The sequence below is a fragment of the Fusarium vanettenii genome, assembly GCF_000151355.1.
Source record: "Fusarium vanettenii 77-13-4 chromosome 4 genomic scaffold NECHAsca_3_chr4_2_0, whole genome shotgun sequence".
NCBI classification, from domain to species: domain Eukaryota; kingdom Fungi; phylum Ascomycota; class Sordariomycetes; order Hypocreales; family Nectriaceae; genus Fusarium; species Fusarium vanettenii.
Genome location: NW_003315879.1, coordinates 1,035,994 through 1,055,922, shown reverse-complemented (window position 1 = coordinate 1,055,922; position 19,929 = coordinate 1,035,994). Strand labels below are relative to the sequence as shown.

The following is a 19,929-nucleotide window of genomic DNA, read 5'->3' as shown; positions in this document are numbered from 1 at the left end:
GGGCTTCTACGGGGGGCCAGAATAGAGAGAACACAAGAGACACGGCTCGTATTGGGAGAAATATGAAAGATAGAGCATATGAATAGGTGTATAATCCAAGTTTGTTGAATGGACGAGATGAAGGAGCTGATGAACGAAGTGAATCACTAGGGGCAGCTTCCAGGGGTTGACTGTAAGGGTCAGCACTGGGTGCCCCGCTAATCCGCAGATCGCGTTGTGGTCGCGCAGAAACTTGCCTGAGCCACCTGCAACCCAACGAGGCTGGGAGTGGATGGAAGGCTGAGCAGCTCTTTTGTCTCCAACCTCTTTCTCTCTTTCATTGTTCTCGAGGACAACGGCGTTCTTTGCGCAGGGGAATTAAACCCCGATATGAGGTAGCCTCGACCTCGGCGACATCCAATTTTATCGCCAATACGACCCTGCGCATCCCATCAAGATGACGGTGTGTAGATTCTTTCAGCAGGGCAACTGCAAGTTTGGAAGTAAGTCTTGGGCTCGGCTGCATTGCATCACCAACGCCTTCTCTGAAGTATAATGCACAGCGCTGACGTCTCGTCTTTTCAGACAACTGCAGGAACGAACACCCCAACCCCAACAATAACCGAAATCAACCCTCGAACCGCTTCGGAGCTCTGGGAGGAGGAAGCAACAGCGTTGCCGGTACGACTTTTGCGACATGGCTTGGAAAAGACGCGTTAACAAGGCCGCAGACAAGTACAGCATCACGGTAGATGCCATCGAGCGAGACCTGACAAACGAGACGCCGCAATGGATCCTTTCGGCGTATGCTCCCGGTCGAGACGCCCCCGGGCAGCTCTTTGGAGGGTACCCGCGCGAGCAGAGCTTTGAAGAGCTGCGCCTTCACTACGTGATGGGCAAGGCCTCGGGCAACGAGCAGCAAGCAGTGAGCACATATTTTACTGTCTCCGAGACGATAATAGAAGCTAATTCTAGTAGTTGAACCAAGCCCAGGAGCTCTGGACGAATGCGCAACAGCAAATGCAAAACGCCGTCCGAAACGCCCAAGAAGCCGTCCAATTCATAGTCAGCGCCGAGAACAACCACCCGAACCGACAGGATATCTGCAAGGAGGGGACACAGGGAGCCCCTTTTGGAGAATTCATCGTTGGGAAGCGACCAAAGTCGATGCTCGACGTGTTTACCGGTCAACCCCATAATCAAAGTTCCCTTGCAACCTCGAATACTTCCTCACCCTTTGGAGGCGGCGCTTCAGCTGGGCAAGGTGGGTTTGGGCAACCTTCAGCCCTCGGCGCAAAGCCAAGTCCTTTTGGCGCGCCGACTTTTGGTGCGCCGTCACAGCCGAATGCCCAAGGTGGCTTTGGTCAACCATCGCAGGTTGGACAGGGAGGATCAGGTTTTGGTCAACCGTCACCGTTGGGGCAGGGAGGGTCGGCCTTTGGAAAGCCATCGCAGCCAACTCCTACCTTTGGAGCGCCGTCGCAACCAACTCCAACGTTTGGCCAGGCATCACAGCCAGCTTCGGGTTTTGGCCAGACATCAGCCCTTGGCGCGAAACCCAGCCCCTTTGGCGCTCCATCGTTCGGGCAACCGTCACAGCCGAATGCTCAAGGCAATGGCTTTGGTCAGACCAGCCAGCTTGGCCAGAAACCGAATCCTTTTGGATCCACGACGAATACGAACAATAACGCGAGTCCCTTTGGGTCTGCGGGCAACAACAATAATGCTCCCGCAGCGAATCCCTTTGGTGCGCCTAGTGGCGGATTTGCCAACAACCAGAACTCGAGCCCATTTGGAAGTACCAACAACCAACAGGCCAACTCTGGCTTCAGCTCATTCGGGAAGCCTTCACAGGGGGCTTCGCCTTTTGGCCAGCAACAGAATGCTCCGGCAGCATCGAGTGGCTTTGCTTCTGCTAATCAAGCGCCAGCCCAGAATGCGAACAACCCCTTTGGTCAACCTTCACAGCCGCAACCTAATGGTTTTGCATCACAGAACAACCAGCCAGCGAATCCATTTGGCCAGCCATCGCAACCTAATCCCTTTGGTCAACCCTCTGCAGCACCCGCAGGCGGGAATCCCTTTGCCTCGGCTCAGCCTCAGGCTCCGAAGCCAGCGGCGGCTGCATCTTCTGGAGGCCCATACCCTCCAAACAGCAGCAAACAACACCCGCCAGTTGAAAGCTACAGCGCCAAGGGCATGGATGGCCGACTCTCCATGTTCCGTGGCAAGCCAGTTACATACAAGGATAACCTGCCAGGTATCCGAGACTTTGATGGAACATGGCGACGGATCTGGTTCCCAGATGGTCCTCCGGGATATTCAAAGGATACGGAACTCCCCCCTGAGCAGTATGACGACAAGTCCAAGGCTCAGTGGATGGCATTTGCCCAAAAGGGCGATTTTGAGGGCGGCGTGATGCCTGAGCTGCCGCCGCCAAGGGAATGTACACTGTGGAACTTCTAAGGAGAGCAGCGAGTCGCTCGAAATTTTGTTATACGATAGAAAAGGGGCGGAAACGAGGGCAGGCGTTGTATGTTTCAAGAGATATTCGGCTCTGTCCATTCACCGGCGTTGAGGATGATTACCGACAAGGTACCTAGGATGCATAGGATTGTACAGGTTCAAATCCATTGAATTGAAAGGATGTTCAAAATGGCTCAAGTCAAGCTACTACGTATATATAAAGTTGATATTTGTATGAAGGATATGTATTTTGGACCGTCATTGGGCGGAATCTGGCTCATTATGAGTCTTGCTGTAGAGGCTTCCAGTGGCAGTTGGTGGATAGCAGCTGAAGAGGCTAACCCCTAAATAGAAAAGCGCAGGTGTAATATGCGTATCTGATTGGCTAAATGGGTGCTGGCAGCTTGTACCACCTCCTGCCCATCGTCAGCCTGCAGTGAGCATCCACTTTCTGATGATTCATCCGGCGATGAACAACGTCCCTGGTCGTATTCAGCCACGGTCTTTGATCCAAGTTATGGGCGACGGCCTATAAAGGAAAATCATCTCCTGCGAGATTTTACCTCTGGACAATTGTCGCTTATTTTTGTCACCCTGCCTGTTCATTTCACCTCCAAGATACCTACCAACAAGGGGCACCCTCCACCATGGCCTCTCTACCTCCCCTCGCACCCTTCCCTCAGGCCTCATGGCGACAACACCTTTCACCTACCGAATGGAACTCTCTACTCGACGCATGGACATCGTTATGTCGTGCTCTCGTTGCTTTGCCCGACAAGCAGCTCAAGGCAGCACTCTCACACGATGATGCTGTAGCCACATTTCTGGCCACTTTTGCAGAGGAGACGGCCAATGCGGGTTTCACAGTTCTGGAATCACACTCGGCGACACTACCAAAGGCGGTTTTCCAGCTCACTTCTAGAGTTCTTACTCTTTCTCCGCCATCGCAGCTTCTGGGATTTCCATTTCTCGCAGATGTTGCAAGGATCTTTCCACGGAAACTCGCAGCACCTCTCATCGCTCAACTCTTTCAGCAACATGCCGCACCAATCGAGTCATCTCTCTCAGCGCTGAAGAAGCAGCTCATTACGCAGCTGGACTCGGGGATCAAGGGTGATCTGAAGCTCGTCGAGGCTCAGCTTACACGCCTGAACTATTTGCTGCACGCCTCACCGGATGCCTGCACGTTGTTCCTTGCAGGTGCTGATTTCCTCGATGGGTTGGTCGTTTGCTTTCGCGTCATGAACCCGCCTCTACGGAAGGTTATTGTCACGACGGCTTACCTGTGCCTCGTCGGGCTGATAGATGCCGAGCCGGCCAAGTGGTCGATGTTGAGCGATGAATTATATGCGCTTAAAGAAGCGGCCGACGCCCACAAAGCTGGCCCTCTCAACGTTAACGACTCTCTGGTTCCGGAACTAGTTACAAGTACTCCTCTACTCAAGATACTTTTACGAAGAGCAGAAGATTCTGGAGCGGCTACGGATAATTTGAAGAAGCGAATTACGGCACTGGAGAGTTTTAAGAAGGGCGCCATGGTACGACCAAAGCGCCTGGTGAGACGAAAAGTGGACAAGGGCAAGGGCAAAGAAACTCAGCAAGATGTGGACGCAGATATTCATGTTCATCGAATGAGCCAAATCACTCAGGTTCAAGACCTGTTCCCCGACTTGGGAGCAGGCTTTGTGGCCAAGTGTCTGGAAGAGTATGGAGATGATGTCGAACAAGTGGTTGCAAATCTGCTGGGAGAGAGTCTGCCACCTCATTTAGCTGGTGCAGACCGCAGCGAGCCCTTGTATGTCCCCTCGACGCATATATCTCCCTTCATGACTAACATACACAGGACATCACATACTGAACCACAACATACGGAACTTGCACCACGTCCTACGCCTCCTCAGGTTCCGACACGGCATAATGTGTTTGACGATGACGAGTTTGACCGCTTAGCCATGGACGTCTCCAAGGTTTCATTCGGAAAGAAGCCCGGGAAGAGCGCGGACGAGATGCTCAAGGACAAGGCCAATGCGCCCAACAAATCAGCAATTCTTTCTGCTCTGGCGGCATTTGACTCTGATGACGATGAACGCGACGATACATATGACGCAGCGGACGTGGGTGGCACGGTTGATGCCTCGAACCAGGAAGCCGATGGCGCGAATGATGGTAACGAGGAGACATTATTCCGGGCGTACCAGATGGATTCCAAGCTATTTAATCGCGACGCGGCCATCAGGAGAGGAAACCAGCGAGCGAAGTTGAGGGAAGACACTGGAATGACAGACGAGGCCATCGAGGGATGGGCCCTTATGCTGGTGAGAAACCCTCAGCAAAAGCGACGACTGGAGGCAAAGTATGCCTTTGCCGGCCAGCAAGCGCAACTGGAGCGGACCTCCTGGAGAGCAACACCGACAGGATCAGGAGAGGAGGAGAGTGAAGCAGACGGAGGGTCATCCCGAGGTGGAAGAGGGGGTCGCGGGCGAGGACGGGGACGAGGTGGCCGTGGTAGAGGAGGCAACGTCGCCGGGCCTACAGGCGAAAAGGAGACCGAGTCGGCCAGAAGAAACAAAGAGGCCCATAAGGGATCTCGGGCGAATCACAACCGGCGTGATGCGCGGGCCAAGAAAATGGCACGGGGAGGCTTCGCCGCCTGATACTACTCACCAGCCCTTTGTCTCTTTGGCTTATTGAAGCTTGGACAGCTGGTGTGACCCGACGCTCTTCTCTTTTGCGGCTGATTTAAAGCGGCAAACGAAGGACCGTACAAGTCTTCTGGGTCTAGCGTGAGGGCATATGGACTCCTCGCGTCTGCTATCATGGGGGTTCCCGACCCTGGTCCCGGTGCGGGCGAGACGATGGCGTTGAAGGAGGAACCGGCCTCTTCGACGCCTGGATAACGGTTGTAGTCCCTGGGAGTAGCTAGCTCAGAGGCAGCCTCAATAGAGGTGAGGTCCTGGTCGGCGTCACCAGTGCCCATGATCATGCTCTGCAGTGACATGCGTGAACTTCTGCGGCTATCGAGGTAGGTTCGTAGGTCGTAGCACTGACGGCACGAGGGATAAGGGGGGATACAGTCGGCTTCGTCACGATGTTGAGGGAGCTGGGGACGTGTCTGCTGGCCGCACTTTTCTTGGATATCATCAAAGATATCGGCGATGGGAGTAAAGTAAGTGACTCGCTGGCCAGGACCCCAGTAGTGGTTTCGTCCCCAGACTTGGCCTACTAGGCCATGGCTGCTTGCGTCGACAACGGCCGCGCCGCTATCACCACTGACGCCGATGCCTCCACGAATCCAGTCGTCTTCGTTGTCTTGAGGGTACGGCTCCTCGATGAACCACTCCCTAGTGGCTTTGTGAGTGCCGTTTTCTTCTCCCGAGACGTAAGCTGGAATCTCTCCTATCTGACCGCGTTGGTATCCGGATGTTCGACCACTGGAGATGACATCGGCACCAGGCATTATGGAGGTGGTGGTAGTGACGATAGCCTCTCGGACCTGGGGCAGAGTGTCGGAGGGAAAACGACGGAGCATGTTGGCGTGCGAGGAACGGGAGGCGATGAGAGCCCAATCAGTGACAATCAGGGGCTTGTCCATGTCGCACTCTTCCCAGTAAGGATCGTGAGAAATACGTGTCGTCTTGAGATTGAGCCCAGATGTGACCTCAAGATTGCCGAGACTAAAGCTGGCTGCCTGCGTCAGAGCATCGTGGCCCTCTGACACACATCGCTTGCGATCTTGAAAGGATGGGTGTTCGACCTGGACTTGGGAAGGGCTATGGTACGCATCGATGAAGGGGTGAAAATTACCCAGCCAGTAGCTGCCGCCTCCAACGGTGAGACAAGGACCCAGCGTGGCCGTGCTATCTTCAAAGGCATCGTTCCCCTTGACGCCGATGCTGTCGCCCATGCAAGGATCACGGAAGAAGTAAGGGTTCCTCGCCGTGCAGATATCGTCCTTGTGGTCCTTGCCCAAACCCCTAGCCCAAGTAACACTGCGGCTGACTTCACCTTTGGCAAACACGAAGGAGACGAGATTGAGGAAATTGGCGGGGATGAGATCCTGAACATGGCTGGCGATGATGATCTTGCGGGCAAAAGAGATTGCCCTGGGGCTCATGATGCAGATACGCTTCATCTGTGGTGTCTTGCCCCTGGTGACGGTGACAACGTGACGGGGACCGACCCAAGCTGGGAGATACTTGGAGAGGAAGGGTAGGATGGCATGTTCGAAGACGAGGGGAAAGCTTGTTGTTTCGATGAGTCTTGATGCTCTGCCTCGGACGAGGTCTGTTGGACTGTCTGCACTTCGAGGTGTACCTTTGGTTGTAAGTGACTGCGTGAAAAGAGAGGGTAAGGATATGACTTACTAGCATTCTTCTTGGCGCGTTTTTCAACTACACTGCGTAGTTTATCTTGACACATCTGTTTTGTGGCGACAATGTTGTCAAGATCATCGTCTCTCTCCTTTCTCTTGCCGAGCCTGGCCACCTCTACCGGTCTGGCTAAGGAGTTCTCAACAGGCTCAACTTTTGCCGGGAGCTGCCACTCTTTTACATCATCCCCGCCATCTTTTGGATGAGCGAGCATAATATGCGACTGCAAGAGGCGGCTGCTCTGGAACGAAGACTCTGCACAGCCTGGGATAGGGCATACGACGAGATGCTCAACCTTGACGTGGTAGACCAGGCCGTCTCTAGTTGAGAAGCTGGGATGGGTACAGCCAACCCAGTTGCACGAGTGCGTATGGGTCGACTTGACGTGGCACCTGAGCTCTTCATCCGAGGCAAACGCCTCTTGACATCGTGGCCCGAGGCAGACGAAAGGGTGTGCTGAGTCGCCAAGGCAACTGGTCTGCAGCGGGCTCGGGCCCCTCGATGGAACAGTTCCATTCCGTATAGTTAGAGTATCACCTGTATCTGTAGAAATAGACGACAGAAGTGAACCAACCGAGGAGGAAGACTGCGTGTCAGTGCTGACAGTGCTCATCTCCCTCCCACAATAAGACGAATCCCAGTGGCTGAGCCTCAGTGGCGCACAGTCCAGGTTAGAAGGCGAAGCAGAGCGGTAACAATCAACGCCAAAACCAAGCTCAGAAGGAAGCCTAAATTCAAGAGCCGGGGAGTCTAACGGGGCCGTAACTTTCGGAGGCGCCGGGACGGACCGGGGCCGAGTGGTGGGGCCGTCAGCCGGGCGGATAGTTCTCTTGCGATTCATTGTGAACAAAACAGAAAGAGCATAAAGAATTTAAGGTAAAAAGAGTAAAGAAATTTTTGAGGCGTTCGAGAATTTGGAACAATGGGATTGGAAGAGGGGTAAAGAAAAGGAACTCGATCGTCTTACAATGGTTGCCTTGTGTGTCGGCGGCCTCTAGACACGGGCGGACCATTTGGCCCCCAATTCATAGAGTCTGCCTAGCCTTCAGCCCTATGAGCGTCACGAACGAATCAGAATCATGTGAAGCTCTCTATTTCAAGTGCTGCTGACTGCATGTAAATGTTGCTAGGCCTGTTTAAGACCAACACACCCTGTAGCTGACGTTTTCCCCCCGCTCTGGATCATCCTACTTATATGTCCCTTCGTCTTGGATTGTGATACCAAAGATCCAAAACTTCCTTGACAAGCTGAAGAATCCTTTTCCATCATGGCCCCGAGGCTGTACTCTAGGCTTCCTGAAGGACGATTTCGTCTAATCAAGCTTCTCCCCGGAAAGTGGGACGACGAACTCCAGGCGGAACTCTTTGAAGCTGATCAAACCTTTGAGTACATGGCTTTGTCCTACACTTGGGGAAGCAGGAGATCTCTCAGGAAAGTAACGCTCAACGGTTTCTCGAGGGGTATAACCGTCAACCTCGACCTCGCTCTACGAACTCTCCGTTCTACGCATAGCCCTGTGACGGTATGGGCTGATGCGCTGTGTATAGACCAGGAGGATGTGGAGGACAAGAGTACTCAGGTCGATCTTATGAATGACATCTTTGGTTGGGCTTCTCAGGTTCGCGCTTATGTTGGTGATCCCCTATTGAGGGAGCATGCCAGCTTCGAGACAAGACTTGAAGAGCTGGGTCCTCTCGAGACATTCGAGTATTCAGATGATGAAGATGAGGCCTGGGAAGAGATTCATTCTGCTCTTTCAGAGTTGGAGACGAGCAAGTCCTCAGAGATATTGGCTCATCAACGGTGTCGCTGTATCTTTGGTCTATTAAGGGCCCTTTCATCACCCGCCCTAACCGCCAAACTTCAAGACATGGACCTCTTCTCCAAGAAACTCACCCCCAAGATGGAGCTCAAGCAGCGAAACCTCTTTGAGTGGCTTCGCATCTTTGTCGTCGCCCCCTGGTGGGATCGCATGTGGATCACGCAAGAAGTCGGCGTCGCCCGCGAGCTCGTCCTCAGCTACGGCAAAGTCACCGTGTCCTTCAACGTGCTCGCGTCTGTCGTCGGGACCAAGCTTCTAGACCTAGCTGCAGAGAACGCGAGGGTCATCGGTCTCCTTGTCACGAAACTCAAGACCATCTCGGAACTCCGCCGGTTGCAGAGATACGAATCCATCGCCGAGATGAGAGACCTGGACTACTTTCAACGATCACTTGGAAGTCCTCTTCTCTGGCTTTTACGGACATTTCGACATAGACACTCTTCTGAGCCAAGGGACAAAATATATGCTCTAGTCCGCCTACTCACCAAACTCGACATGGGGTCCAAGTACAAGCTCAGAACCGACTACAGCACTTCAGTGGCTACACTGTTCTGCAGGGTCGCCGTCTTGATTATGCAAGAGACGGGCTTATTCTGGATAACTTCTGCAGACCTAGTGGCCAAGTCGAGAGACAATCTTCCTTCGTGGGTTCCCAACTGGACAGACGGCTTCACGACTCCAGACACTGAGAATATGGCCTGGAAGATACGACTCTGCCACAACGTCTCCAATATGTCGTTTTCAGTCGAAGCCCCTCTCCCACCGGCAGTACTAATGGAACCGTCCAAGTACTATAGCAGTCTTGCAGCAGATGCAGAAAGCTACTCGTGGAAAAGACATCAAGGCGGCGAGCAGAAATTCAACGAACCCTTCCCCCCAGCCGTCAAAGCCGGCCACGACGCCATCATGTACAGCAAACACTTTTTCCTCGACCGAGAAAACTCCGAGGCCCGACGTATATGGTACGAGCATCACGAACCCGAAGTTCGTGACTTTACCAAAATTGAGAACTGCCTCAAGGTTCCCTCCCAGTTCTGTTCCATCGTCCTTCACGTTTCGGAACCCATCGCCCCAGACCTATCCAACCTACAGGCTATCGTCAAGGGTCTGCGTGCCGCCCACTACGAGGTCTACCCCGGTGGCTGGGGGGGTGTTGGGATGGGCCGTCTGGAGCAGATTGGCCGCGTGCTCTGCTTTGGAGCCGTGATTGATCAGCAATCTGGTCACGCTCGTCGTCTCAAACGCTACGACGACCCAGGCCTGGCCATTTTAGTCCAGCTCTTGACCCGTGCAGATGAAGACCTTCAAGGCTCGAAAGACTGGGAGGTGTGGTATCGTCAAAAGATGCTCCTCGAGTTAAGGAGTTCCTGCTCCGTGTGTCAATCTGCGACACATCCCTGTTCAGAATGCACAAGACAATCAGAAGCCAACCCTGTACCAACCCCAAAAGAAGCCCGAAAGGACTCCAATATCAAACAGCTGCGTCGAACAGCTATGCAGACGGCTCCTGGTAACTGTATCATCATGACGAATGACACCATGGCCCTGGGACCGCCTCAGTCTCAAGTTGGTGATAGAGTATCGATACTAAGTGGAGGTCTTTGCCCCTATGTTTTACGTCGAGACAAGAACCCGCAACATCTGGGATATCTCGCTTTTCAGCTGATTGGAGATTGCTTCCTGGACAAAACACCGTCATGGGATGCTGAAAGACTAGAAACAGTGGCCTTGGTCTAGAGACTGCGTATCATGAACTGTTCTGTTGATTTCTATTACAAAATGTATATATACCCTCCCGATATCGTCATGACTTGTTCCATCCCGTTGATGCCAGCTCAAACTCCTTATTCTATGCCTTGTTCCCCTTAAACTCCAGTTACAAACCCTGATACAGTTCCTCCACAACATCACTGAGCATCCTGAGCCCGTAAAACTTGGCCACCCTTCTCATGACTCCTAGCTTCTTGCTCACATCTTGCCGTGACACAATCTCCTTCCACTCTCCACTGCATGTGCAGTGCTCCATAAAGTCGTTGAGCCTCAATGCTCCGCAACGGACACACTTCAAATCCTGGGTAGTCCACTCAACAACCCAACTCTCCACCATACCGAGTAGTCGCTCTTCAATGGCCACCCGGTCGAATTCACTTCCACAAAAACCGCACCGCCATGCTGTGCCTTCACCAAAGAGATCCTCGTCTCGGCACAGATCAAGGTCTCGTGCCATAGTACAGCTGTCACACGAAACCTGTAGAAGACGCAGGCTCTCAGACGGGTTGGTAAACGTGCCGTCCTTGGAAAACTCTCGAACCTCAAATAGCGCCAGGAGTTCCTTGCGAAGCAGACGTGCCTCGAGCGTGATGTTCTTGTCAAGCGAGAGAACCTGCATCAGGGACTTGACAAGCTCGAGGATGGGGTTTCGTGGAGTGAGATGCGAGCCAGGCAGACTGGGGAACGAGTAGTCTTCGGCGAGCTCTGGATGGAGGAGTTCGCGCTTCTGCTTGTTGATGAGGCCGAGAATATCCTTCTTCAAAGGCTTCTCGAATGTCTTGCCTAGAATGATCTGCCCTTCGTGATTCTCCAAACCCTTGCTTGGTAGCTGTGTCAACTGCGGTGTCGCGTCTGGATCTCCATTCTGAGGCCGCTTGAGTTGGTGCATGAGCTGGATAAACTCAATCACCCAGTCCTGGAACGTCGGCTGCAGACGCACGGGGAGGAACGTGGCCATCTGCCAGTTCATGACCGTTTCGAGGTTCTGCTCTTCAGCCTCGATCACCTCCTGGCAGGCCTTTCCTCCATAGTTGAACTCATCATACCACACCAGGTAATCCCAGTACTCCTTGATCTCCAGATCGATAAAGTGGAACAGCGGCTTGCTCTTGATTGACTTGATGATGTACTGACTGTAAGCGTACGCATTGCCCACCTCGGCCTTTGTCGTCTGGAGGATAAGTCGGTTGGCGTTGGCAAATACCACCTGAGAACCAACGCGGCGGAAGTCGGCCATCAGTTGTTGGAAGGCCTTGCGAGACATCATCTGCACATAGTAGTGCAGAGCCCGATCGTACATGAACGAGTCAGGGTTCTCAACCCATCGGACCAAGTGTTGTACCAAGACATCAGCCATGGTGCTCCCACGACAAGCTTCAGCCCACCACGCCTTGACCATCTCACGGAGGACGAGCACGCCCGCATTGGCGAATGCACTCTCTGAGGTAAGCGTCTCAGAGTCGTCTGCGGCAGGGTTGAACGAGACCGAGTCGGCACCCTCCAATTCGTTGATCAGAGATGATGTCAAGATGGTGTTGATGGCAAGGTTGCGGACATCAATGTCGATACACACTGATGAAAATGTTCCGGGATTGTTCACACTTGGCATCTTGACATTATCTAGAGGTCCAAGGAGGTCGTCCTTTTCGTAGCCAGCGTGATCAGGCCGCGAACCAGGAGACCACCAAAGAACGACTCCGTTGGCTTGTAGGCGCCGAGCGTAGGCAACGTCGATCAAGAATCGAGGATCATCGCGTTCCAGGTTGCATAGGGGTACATCGCCATAACGAGCGAGAGCGGTGAGATGCAAAATCCATGATCCAAGGCCAAGGTAATGGCCAACGAGTCGCTTGGCGATCACAGACTGCCAACCCAGGGGTGGTAACGAGCTATCCGCTGCATCATACTTCAGCGGAAGAACAGGGAAGTCTCCAAGGATTGGGACATCGTGGATCAGCAGCTTGCGCTGAGAAGACCGGATCACCATCATCTGCGGTCGATGCTCATCCTTGCGCATCTTCTTGACAATGTCGCCAATCTCCAAATGCGCCTTGCGTCGTGTTGTCACCTGCGTAATCTTGAACTGCAGCTTTTCTTGGTATCTGAAGCAGTCTTGCCAGTTAGTGCCGGCCGCCTCCTCATTTCGTCGGGCAAGCATGTCAGAGTACATCCTGGTGATGTTGGGGAGATCTTGGCCAGAGTCCTTGTTCTTCTGAAGGATCACCACATGGGCTTGATCGTTGGTTGTTGAGAAGAGACCAAAGATCTGGCGCTCGCCCGCGGTGATGTGAGAGATGTAGATGTAAGCCAGGGGAGACGTGTCGAGATATGTCCGTGGCTTGGCTGGTCGCTTCAAACCTGAAAGATCAAAGCCCTGCTCAAGGCCCTTGCCAAGCACAGCGTCCTGTGTCTCGTCAATGGTGCACTGGTTGCCAAGACGCAAGACAGCCCGGATATTCAGGGGCACCTGTTTCTCGTAGACTCCCTCAACACTGGGATGGTTGAAAAGCAGAGAGAACTTCTCACTCTCGTTGAAATAGATGTCCTCTGGCACCGTCAACTTGAAAAGATGACTGGACGGGTGACCGTTGGGGAGGGTGTAGTTGACCTGCTCAACTTCGCAGCCATCAACCTCAACATCAGGCAAATCCTTGCTCTTGAGGTTGAGAAAGACTTGACGAGGGACGTTGATCTTGAGCGTGTGGATCTTGGCATCGATCAGGACATGTGCTGTTACAATACCAGGCGTGTCGGTCGCCTTGAGATGCAGAACCTGCCAGTTGTTCATGTAGGTAACATGTGCTTGCTTCATGAACGTTTGCTGGATGTTGTTCCCGGCGTGTCCTCGTCGGTCACCGAAGAGTTGTCGTCTGCGAATGCGAGCTTGCTTCTGCAACTTCCACTTCTTCTTCTGATACATCAAGAACGCCTCGTAATCCTCAGAAGGACTTGGCATGACCTTGGGAAGTGCAGCCATGGGATCGGGGTTTTCCGCAGGCTCTGGGGATTTGCGTTTCTGCACTGTCGTTGCAGCTTGAGAGGCTGCCACAGCTGAACTGACTGACTTCGGTTTCAAGAGCTTGTTCCCGAAATCCTCGAGATCATTCATCTGAGTGCCGTTGATGTTCGTAATGTCTTCCAATGGGCTCTTCTTGAACAGATCCGTGAGCTTCTTCTGCTTCATCTTGTCATCCTTGATGTTGATCCTCCTCTGAAGCCAATCAGGATGCGGTACTCGGGGAACTGGGTTGCGAACTTTCTGGAGAGCAGCGGGAATGGTGATGAGCTTTTGGATGACGGAGCCCAATCGCTCCAGGTAATAGTCCCAGTCGAGCAGTGCTCGAGGATCGGTGTCGGCAGGCTCCTCCTTCAGCCACTTCTTGAGATACGTTCGCTTGACTGACTCTTCCGCAGAGAAGATTGCCACGGGAACGGCTCGTTCGGTAACGGGGGCATTCTTGGGTCGAGCGCAGATAATGAACTTGCAGTTCAATCCCTTGTCTTTGACCATGCCCTCACCCAGGAAGTCTGCCAAACGTTTGGCCGTTGTGATACTGGTCGACTTTTGTGATCCATACTCCTCGAGCGTCTTGGACATGCTTCGATTCTCGGAAATGAGTTCCATCAGCTCCTCATCCGCTAGAGTAGTACCCTTGCTATGGAGGACATCGAGCCAGCGGTTGGCAACCTTGGCGACCGCAGCATAGCATTCAGCTAGTGTGGTTCCCTCCAGGAAGAACTTGAAGATTTGCTGCTGGAAGATCTTGATAAGCTTCAGCTCACCACGACGCTTCACCTCGAAACCCTTGAGCTCAGCAAGACTGCCGTCATCGTTGAAGACGGCATATCTCTTCTTCAAGTTCTTGTCTTCCTCCTTTGATGTTGGCAGCACCATGGCCTTGTAGGGACCGTCGACTTCGAAAAAGATGGAGTTATCGCTGTGTGTCTCGTACTTGAGCGTCTTCTTGTCGACCAGAGTCTGGTACTGGTGGTTGGTGAATTTGGCGTGGACGAGATGGTTAAGCATGACACAAGGATATGAGATGTTGAGCTTCTTTCCGCCCTTCATCTTGAACGAAAAGTTCTCTGGGAATGTTGCGGGCAGCATACACCAGATACCATCAGTGTCCAGCTCAAGCGGTCGTCCAAGTCGCTCAACCAAGGATCGAGCCATCTGAATGATGTGGGCACCAGTCAAACAAGTAACGCCAGCCATCTCGAGGGAGTACCAACGCGAACCCTTTCTCATGACGTATCCGTAGAACGAGTTCAGAATGACCTTGTGGGCAAGCTGTAGCGAATCGTACAGAACAATCATCTTCTTTGCAGCTTCAACCTCACTTGGAGACGCGCCGGATGATTGAAGAGATGATGTCTTGCCCTTCCAGACCTTGGCCTTGCCTTTGTAATCGTATCGACGATCACGGAAGTCTCGTACAGTGTTGATATAGAATGGGTTCTCTCGCTGACAAATGATTGCCTCTCGCACAATGGTGGTTGAGTCGTGGATCTTGTGGTAGACCTTTTGAGAGTAGAGCTGGAGACGTTTCCGTATAAGACCTGCTTGCTCATCCGCACTCAGCTCCTGGAATGTCCGCTGTGGGGCATTAGGATGTTTTCCAGGGAACCTTTCGTTTTCGAGTGCATGTCGGATCATGTTGTATTCGTCTCGCTTTGCTGGGATGTACTCGCCTCTCCAGGCCCAAGGCATTCTCCTGTCGCAAGTCTTTCCTGGTCGGTTGAAGTCACATGCAGCGCAGTCGGCTTCCTTAATCATCGAGTCGGGCTGCAATCGATTGGTCGTCATGATGTTGGGGTACATGGAAGCAACGTCAAGATGGTAGATCAGTGGCCTTTCGTTGCGGTTTGGTGTCTCCTTGAGCTTGTTCAGCCTTTCGACGATCTGGGCCTTGACCTCATCGTAGTTTTCAACATCATCAAATTTCTTGTTCTCTTCGACCTCGATGACAAATCTCAAGGCGGCGTCGAGATCTTTGAGAAGCTCGTCAATGGCACTGGGTTCGACGGCAAAGTCAACAGGGATATCAGCTCGGAAGACACCAGCTTCGATACTTTCGACGTGACCACCGACGTAGGTTTCTGAGTCAAGAAGATGTCCATCCCAGAAAGCTTCTTTCGGTGTGATATACTTGTTTGGAAGCACGATCTCTCTTTGATAAGCTTGCACCATCAGCAGCATCTCGCAGAGAGTACCGGTTCCCTTTCTCAACACATCGTCACCGCCCAGCGGCAAGATGGTACAGAGAGAGAAGATGAAGGGGTGCACGTATTTCATGTAAAGATAGTATGTTGCCACGGCATCTGAGACGGAGTATTCGGCTAGAGTCTGAGGCCGTTCGCTGGCATACGGTGTCATCAGCTCAGGGTCGAGCTCATCAGGGTCGTATCCAAGCTTTGCGACTGTGACGGCCTTGAGACCACGGGAACCCTGGGGAAGATACGAATCTCGGTTGACCCAGTGAAAGCAGTCCATGTGTACACTGTAGTTGCACTTGTACTGATCTTCACTGTCCTTCTTCCAACCAATTTCGTGGTACATGTCGATGCCGTTGACGCTAGCTCTGGCTTCTACGAAGGGCCAATCGAAAAAGTCACCGTTGTATGTTGCAATGACAGTCGGGCGTGCCTCCTTGATATGGAGGAAGAATCTCTCAATGACGGCCTTCTCGTCAGGTTCGTTGAAGATCATGAAAGGACCAGGGTACTCTGGCTTGGGAGTGTAGTCAAAGTCGCCAATGTCTTCGGAGAGGATTGTTCGGTTGGTGATTAGAAACCCTTGGCCGTCAATCATGTATGAGATCATGATGATCTGATCGACGGCGGCGTCGGGGAATTTGAGAGGAGCTTTTGACGTTTCAATATCATAGGCCATGACCACAGGGTCCGCTGGAAGTGATCTCGTATCGTTGGGAGAAATCTTGGTTACCCCGTGCTTCGCTTCTACGAAGTACCAAGTTCCTACTCGTATGTCTGCGACTCTTGGTAAGTGAGGATTCAACAAGAATTCGAGTACAGCAAAGATGGTGAGGATAGACTGAATCAGGGCAATGGTGAATAGTGGTCTCATGGCCTGTAAAAGGCTCTGAAGTAGCAAATACTTGGGTTGCAAACATCATGTAAAGATAGTCAAACTGAAAGCAAAGAGAAGACTTACCCATATCTATCATTACTCGTACATGGTACGGAACATCGTATTCTCGTATATCGACAATAAAGTCGCTGGCATCCGTGAATGCATTGTTCATTTGTCGGTCGTCATCTCGTGAATCATCAAAAAGGTCAAAATCGCCGTTCGCAGCACTGTGATTTGTTAGCTAGTATTTGTCAGGATAGGAGGTCAACTCACGCCGCAACCTCGGCGTAGGCATCCATAGCATTCATGTTCTTCTTGTTCTTCTCCGCAATAGGCATGATGTCCTTCCTCGCGGCCAAGAGGTCGTTGACATTGGCAAACCTCAGCTCGAGAAAAGTCCTTCGGTAGCCAACTAAGTGATTCGGCATGTTGAGATCATCCTTCTCAACTCGTCGAATCGACTTGACGACGCCGCCTCCAGGAACTCTCTTTGCCCATTCTTCCACCTCGGACTCGTGGCCCTTCCTCACAGCGATGAGGAAGTAAGGATCGTATTCCACCGTCGCCTTGAAGGTCGAGCCGTCTTCCTCGATGAAGTAGCAGTCAACTGCTGCTCGACCGCCAGGTATCCGCTCGTCCTCGATCGATGTGGGTTGAATATTGACCAGCCACCCTTCCTTCTTCTTGCCGCTCTCATAACGTCCAAAGCCCATGTTCTCATCAATGGTGTGCGCTAACCGGGTACGCTCCCACTTCTCGTCGGCCGATGTGGCCTCGTTCCTCGAGGAGGCCGCGAATGTCCGCGTGCGAGCGCCATGGTAGGCAGTCTTTCCTCCCCGACGAAAGCCCTTTTGAGGGCGACGAAGGCTTGTGTTGGGCATCCTCTGGGAGAGGCTCCCCTGGAGAGGAGGGATTGTATTAGCAAGCCGAGGATGGTATGAGGACGTTGAGAAGCGTCATGAAAGGGGAAGAGAATAGGAAGAAAAGAGAAAGACGTTGAAGAAGAGGATAGAAAACGTGGTTAAAAAGTCAACAATGGACCCCGTAGAAGCGGAGCGACTGTGGAAACTTGGGTAGAGGAAGTGCAAGGGCAGGACAAAAGACTTGATCCAGATTGGTACATTTCATTTTGGGGGGGAGACGTGAGGCGCGTCGAAACGCGTCTTCGCGACGCGGTAACGCCCCACTACGAGTTTAATGGATTTCCCACAGAGCAACGCAACGCAACGCCCTGACGCACGGGCCACGCCGGCAACCGGCGGGCCTGCAGGGCTTTCGAGAGCGTCATCGGTCGGCCCATGTGAGGAAGACGACTTTCTGGTTGTGTGCCCGATTCATGACACCAATTGCGCCGCAAAGGTAGCCAGAAATGGCTTCAAATCAGGATGATGGGCAACCCAAGCCCGGCGAAAAGACACTACATGTCTGGTCGAAACCTATAGAGCAGAACGAGGCCACGGCCGGCGGCGAGAATGGAACGACATCTACCAATTCGAGGCCGACAATCTCGGACGCTGTGTCCATGATTAAGAAGGACGACTTTGCAAATGTTGCCAACACGCCGTGCGCCCGACAAGGATTCATTACAGGAATTGCTTCTGGTGCTGGTATTGGAGGCTTGAGATTTGTCCTCCGAGGTGAGTCGACCCTATACGGACTTGCACATCTCGGAATCATGGTCTGACCATTTTGTAGGAAACGCCACGAGCGCCGCAAACTGGGCGGTTGGAGTCTTTGTCCTCGGAAGCATGGCTTCGTACGAATGGTGCCAATACCTCCGCCGAGAGGAGCGACGACAAATGAAGCGACAGATCGAAGTGGTATCGGAGAACCGGAGGGAACAGGCAAAGAAGATTGCGGAGGCGAGACAAGAACACGCGAGGCTGGAGGCGGAGAAGAAGGCTGCAGAGAAGGCCTGGTACAAGTTCTGGTGAACTTGGAACCGATCTCCTGCCGTCATGTACCATTGTGTAAAAGTATTATATGTACCGTCTACTTGGGTACTGTTCTGGACAAGAGAAGGAGATGCTCAAAGTAGAGAGCCAAGATTAAAGGGTCAGAAGAGCCCACTAAGAATAAAAGGTGTAAAACGTGAATTCGGTACCTAACCGTGATGCCTACGTAAGTGATCTCTTAGAGACCAGGGTATAAAGCGGACTGATGAAGCCATTGCGATTGTATCTTCCCCTTCCGCCGTCCGTGAACCATCAAAGCAACTTGTGAAATCGTGTCGTTGAACAAAGAAACGCTTCTTGCCGCAAATTTGTTAAGCAAGGTTGGTGAAATAACAAACGCCAACGAAGCCGCCTAAGCAAAATGTCGGAATAGTCCCCTTCCGCCTAGCCGAGTGTCCAGTTCCTGTCCCAGCCCATCAAGTATGAGCTGTAGTATAGTATCATTATCCCGTCGTAATAGCAATGTTCTGAGCATCCGCGTCCATAAACCTGACCTTTCTCGATGGAGACTTTTCCTCTGGGCCAATGGTGATTCCTGGTCCGCGGCGTCGTCGCTGGTTGCGTCGAGCTCGTGCCTCATTCTCCTCTCGCTTGCGATACTCGGCCATCTGCTGCCTCCGCTTCATGGTACGGGCTTGTGCCAGCGCAGGCGTGGGCTTGAACCCGATACCATTGATTCCAGTGCCGTCATCATCTTCATCGTCGGGGTCGTAGATTGTGATTTCGTCCTCGTGCCATGTCAGTGCGGCTCTGACGGGGTCGACAATCTCCATTTCCTCGTCGTCTTCATCATCAAATGGACGTCTCGATGGCTTCTTCATGCGCAACGGCGGTGATCCTGTTCTCTTCTTGACCTTGGATTTTGATTCGGACAACCGGTTGATGGACGGGTATGCATGATGCAGGCTACTGTCTGCCGGCCTTGTGGCTTCGGCAAGCTGACGATCCTCCTCCGCCTTATCCCGCGGGGCCCCGCGTGAGGCAACTGGCGATGGCTCCCGAGCAGGCAGAAATGACTTGCCGTCCAGGTCGACGACTTCTTGGACGGTAGGAGGCGCATCTCCCATCATCTCATCAGGCCTCTGTCGTTTCCTAACGGACTCGTGGGCATCGTGGTCGTCGTTGTCGTTGCTGGTTGCCCCGCCCCCACTTTCCAGTGCGAGACCACGGAACTTGTGGGCGACGGATGAGCGCGGGCTATTGCTGCCATCGTCGGGGTTCGCGGCGGAGGATGAAGACGAAGGGTCGAGCTCAAACGAGAACTGAATTGGAGACAGCCATAGCTGCTCGCCTCGCTTGCGCTTTGGAGTGCTGAGGCTCTGTGGTGATGCGGCGGCCATGGTTCAATGCCGTTGTTTAATAAGAGTCAGAAGCGGCCAGGACGACCGCTTGGTCGGTTGGAGACGAGACAAGGGCCCGCCCGGAGCTGAGTTGTGCTGTGCTGGAGCTGTTGGGGTTGCGCACGCACGCAT

The 19,929-nt window shown here is 52.9% G+C and overlaps 5 protein-coding genes across 5 annotated transcripts; 3 read left to right on the top strand and 2 right to left on the bottom strand.

Moving 5' to 3' along the window:
• Positions 1-436: 436 nt before the first annotated feature.
• NECHADRAFT_37615 (uncharacterized protein) lies at positions 437-2,445 on the top strand (the record flags this gene model as incomplete). Its single annotated transcript, XM_003052034.1, has 4 exons — positions 437-482; positions 565-660; positions 732-904; positions 958-2,445. 4 exons carry the CDS (start codon positions 437-439, stop codon positions 2,443-2,445), a joined length of 1,803 nt encoding a protein of 600 aa, XP_003052080.1.
• Positions 2,446-3,092: 647 nt separating this feature from the next.
• On the top strand, positions 3,093-5,426 carry NECHADRAFT_68262 (uncharacterized protein; the record flags this gene model as incomplete). Its single annotated transcript, XM_003052033.1, has 2 exons — positions 3,093-4,240; positions 4,289-5,426. The coding sequence occupies 2 exons, from the start codon at positions 3,093-3,095 to the stop codon at positions 5,097-5,099; spliced, it is 1,959 nt and encodes a 652-aa protein (XP_003052079.1). The 3' UTR covers positions 5,100-5,426.
• Positions 5,427-5,698: 272 nt separating this feature from the next.
• Positions 5,699-17,383, bottom strand: NECHADRAFT_20015 (uncharacterized protein; the record flags this gene model as incomplete). Its single annotated transcript, XM_003051591.1, has 5 exons — positions 5,699-6,759; positions 6,810-7,565; positions 10,523-16,405; positions 16,584-16,729; positions 16,776-17,383. Coding segments are annotated over 5 exons (8,454 nt in total), but the record flags the coding sequence as incomplete, so codon positions are not given.
• Positions 17,384-17,871: 488 nt separating this feature from the next.
• Positions 17,872-18,436, top strand: NECHADRAFT_78899 (uncharacterized protein; the record flags this gene model as incomplete). Its single annotated transcript, XM_003052032.1, has 2 exons — positions 17,872-18,139; positions 18,198-18,436. The coding sequence occupies 2 exons, from the start codon at positions 17,872-17,874 to the stop codon at positions 18,434-18,436; spliced, it is 507 nt and encodes a 168-aa protein (XP_003052078.1).
• A 464-nt stretch (positions 18,437-18,900) lies between these two features.
• On the bottom strand, positions 18,901-19,797 carry NECHADRAFT_78898 (uncharacterized protein; the record flags this gene model as incomplete). Its single annotated transcript, XM_003051590.1, has 1 exon — positions 18,901-19,797. The coding sequence occupies one exon, from the start codon at positions 19,795-19,797 to the stop codon at positions 18,901-18,903; it is 897 nt and encodes a 298-aa protein (XP_003051636.1).
• Positions 19,798-19,929: the final 132 nt, after the last annotated feature.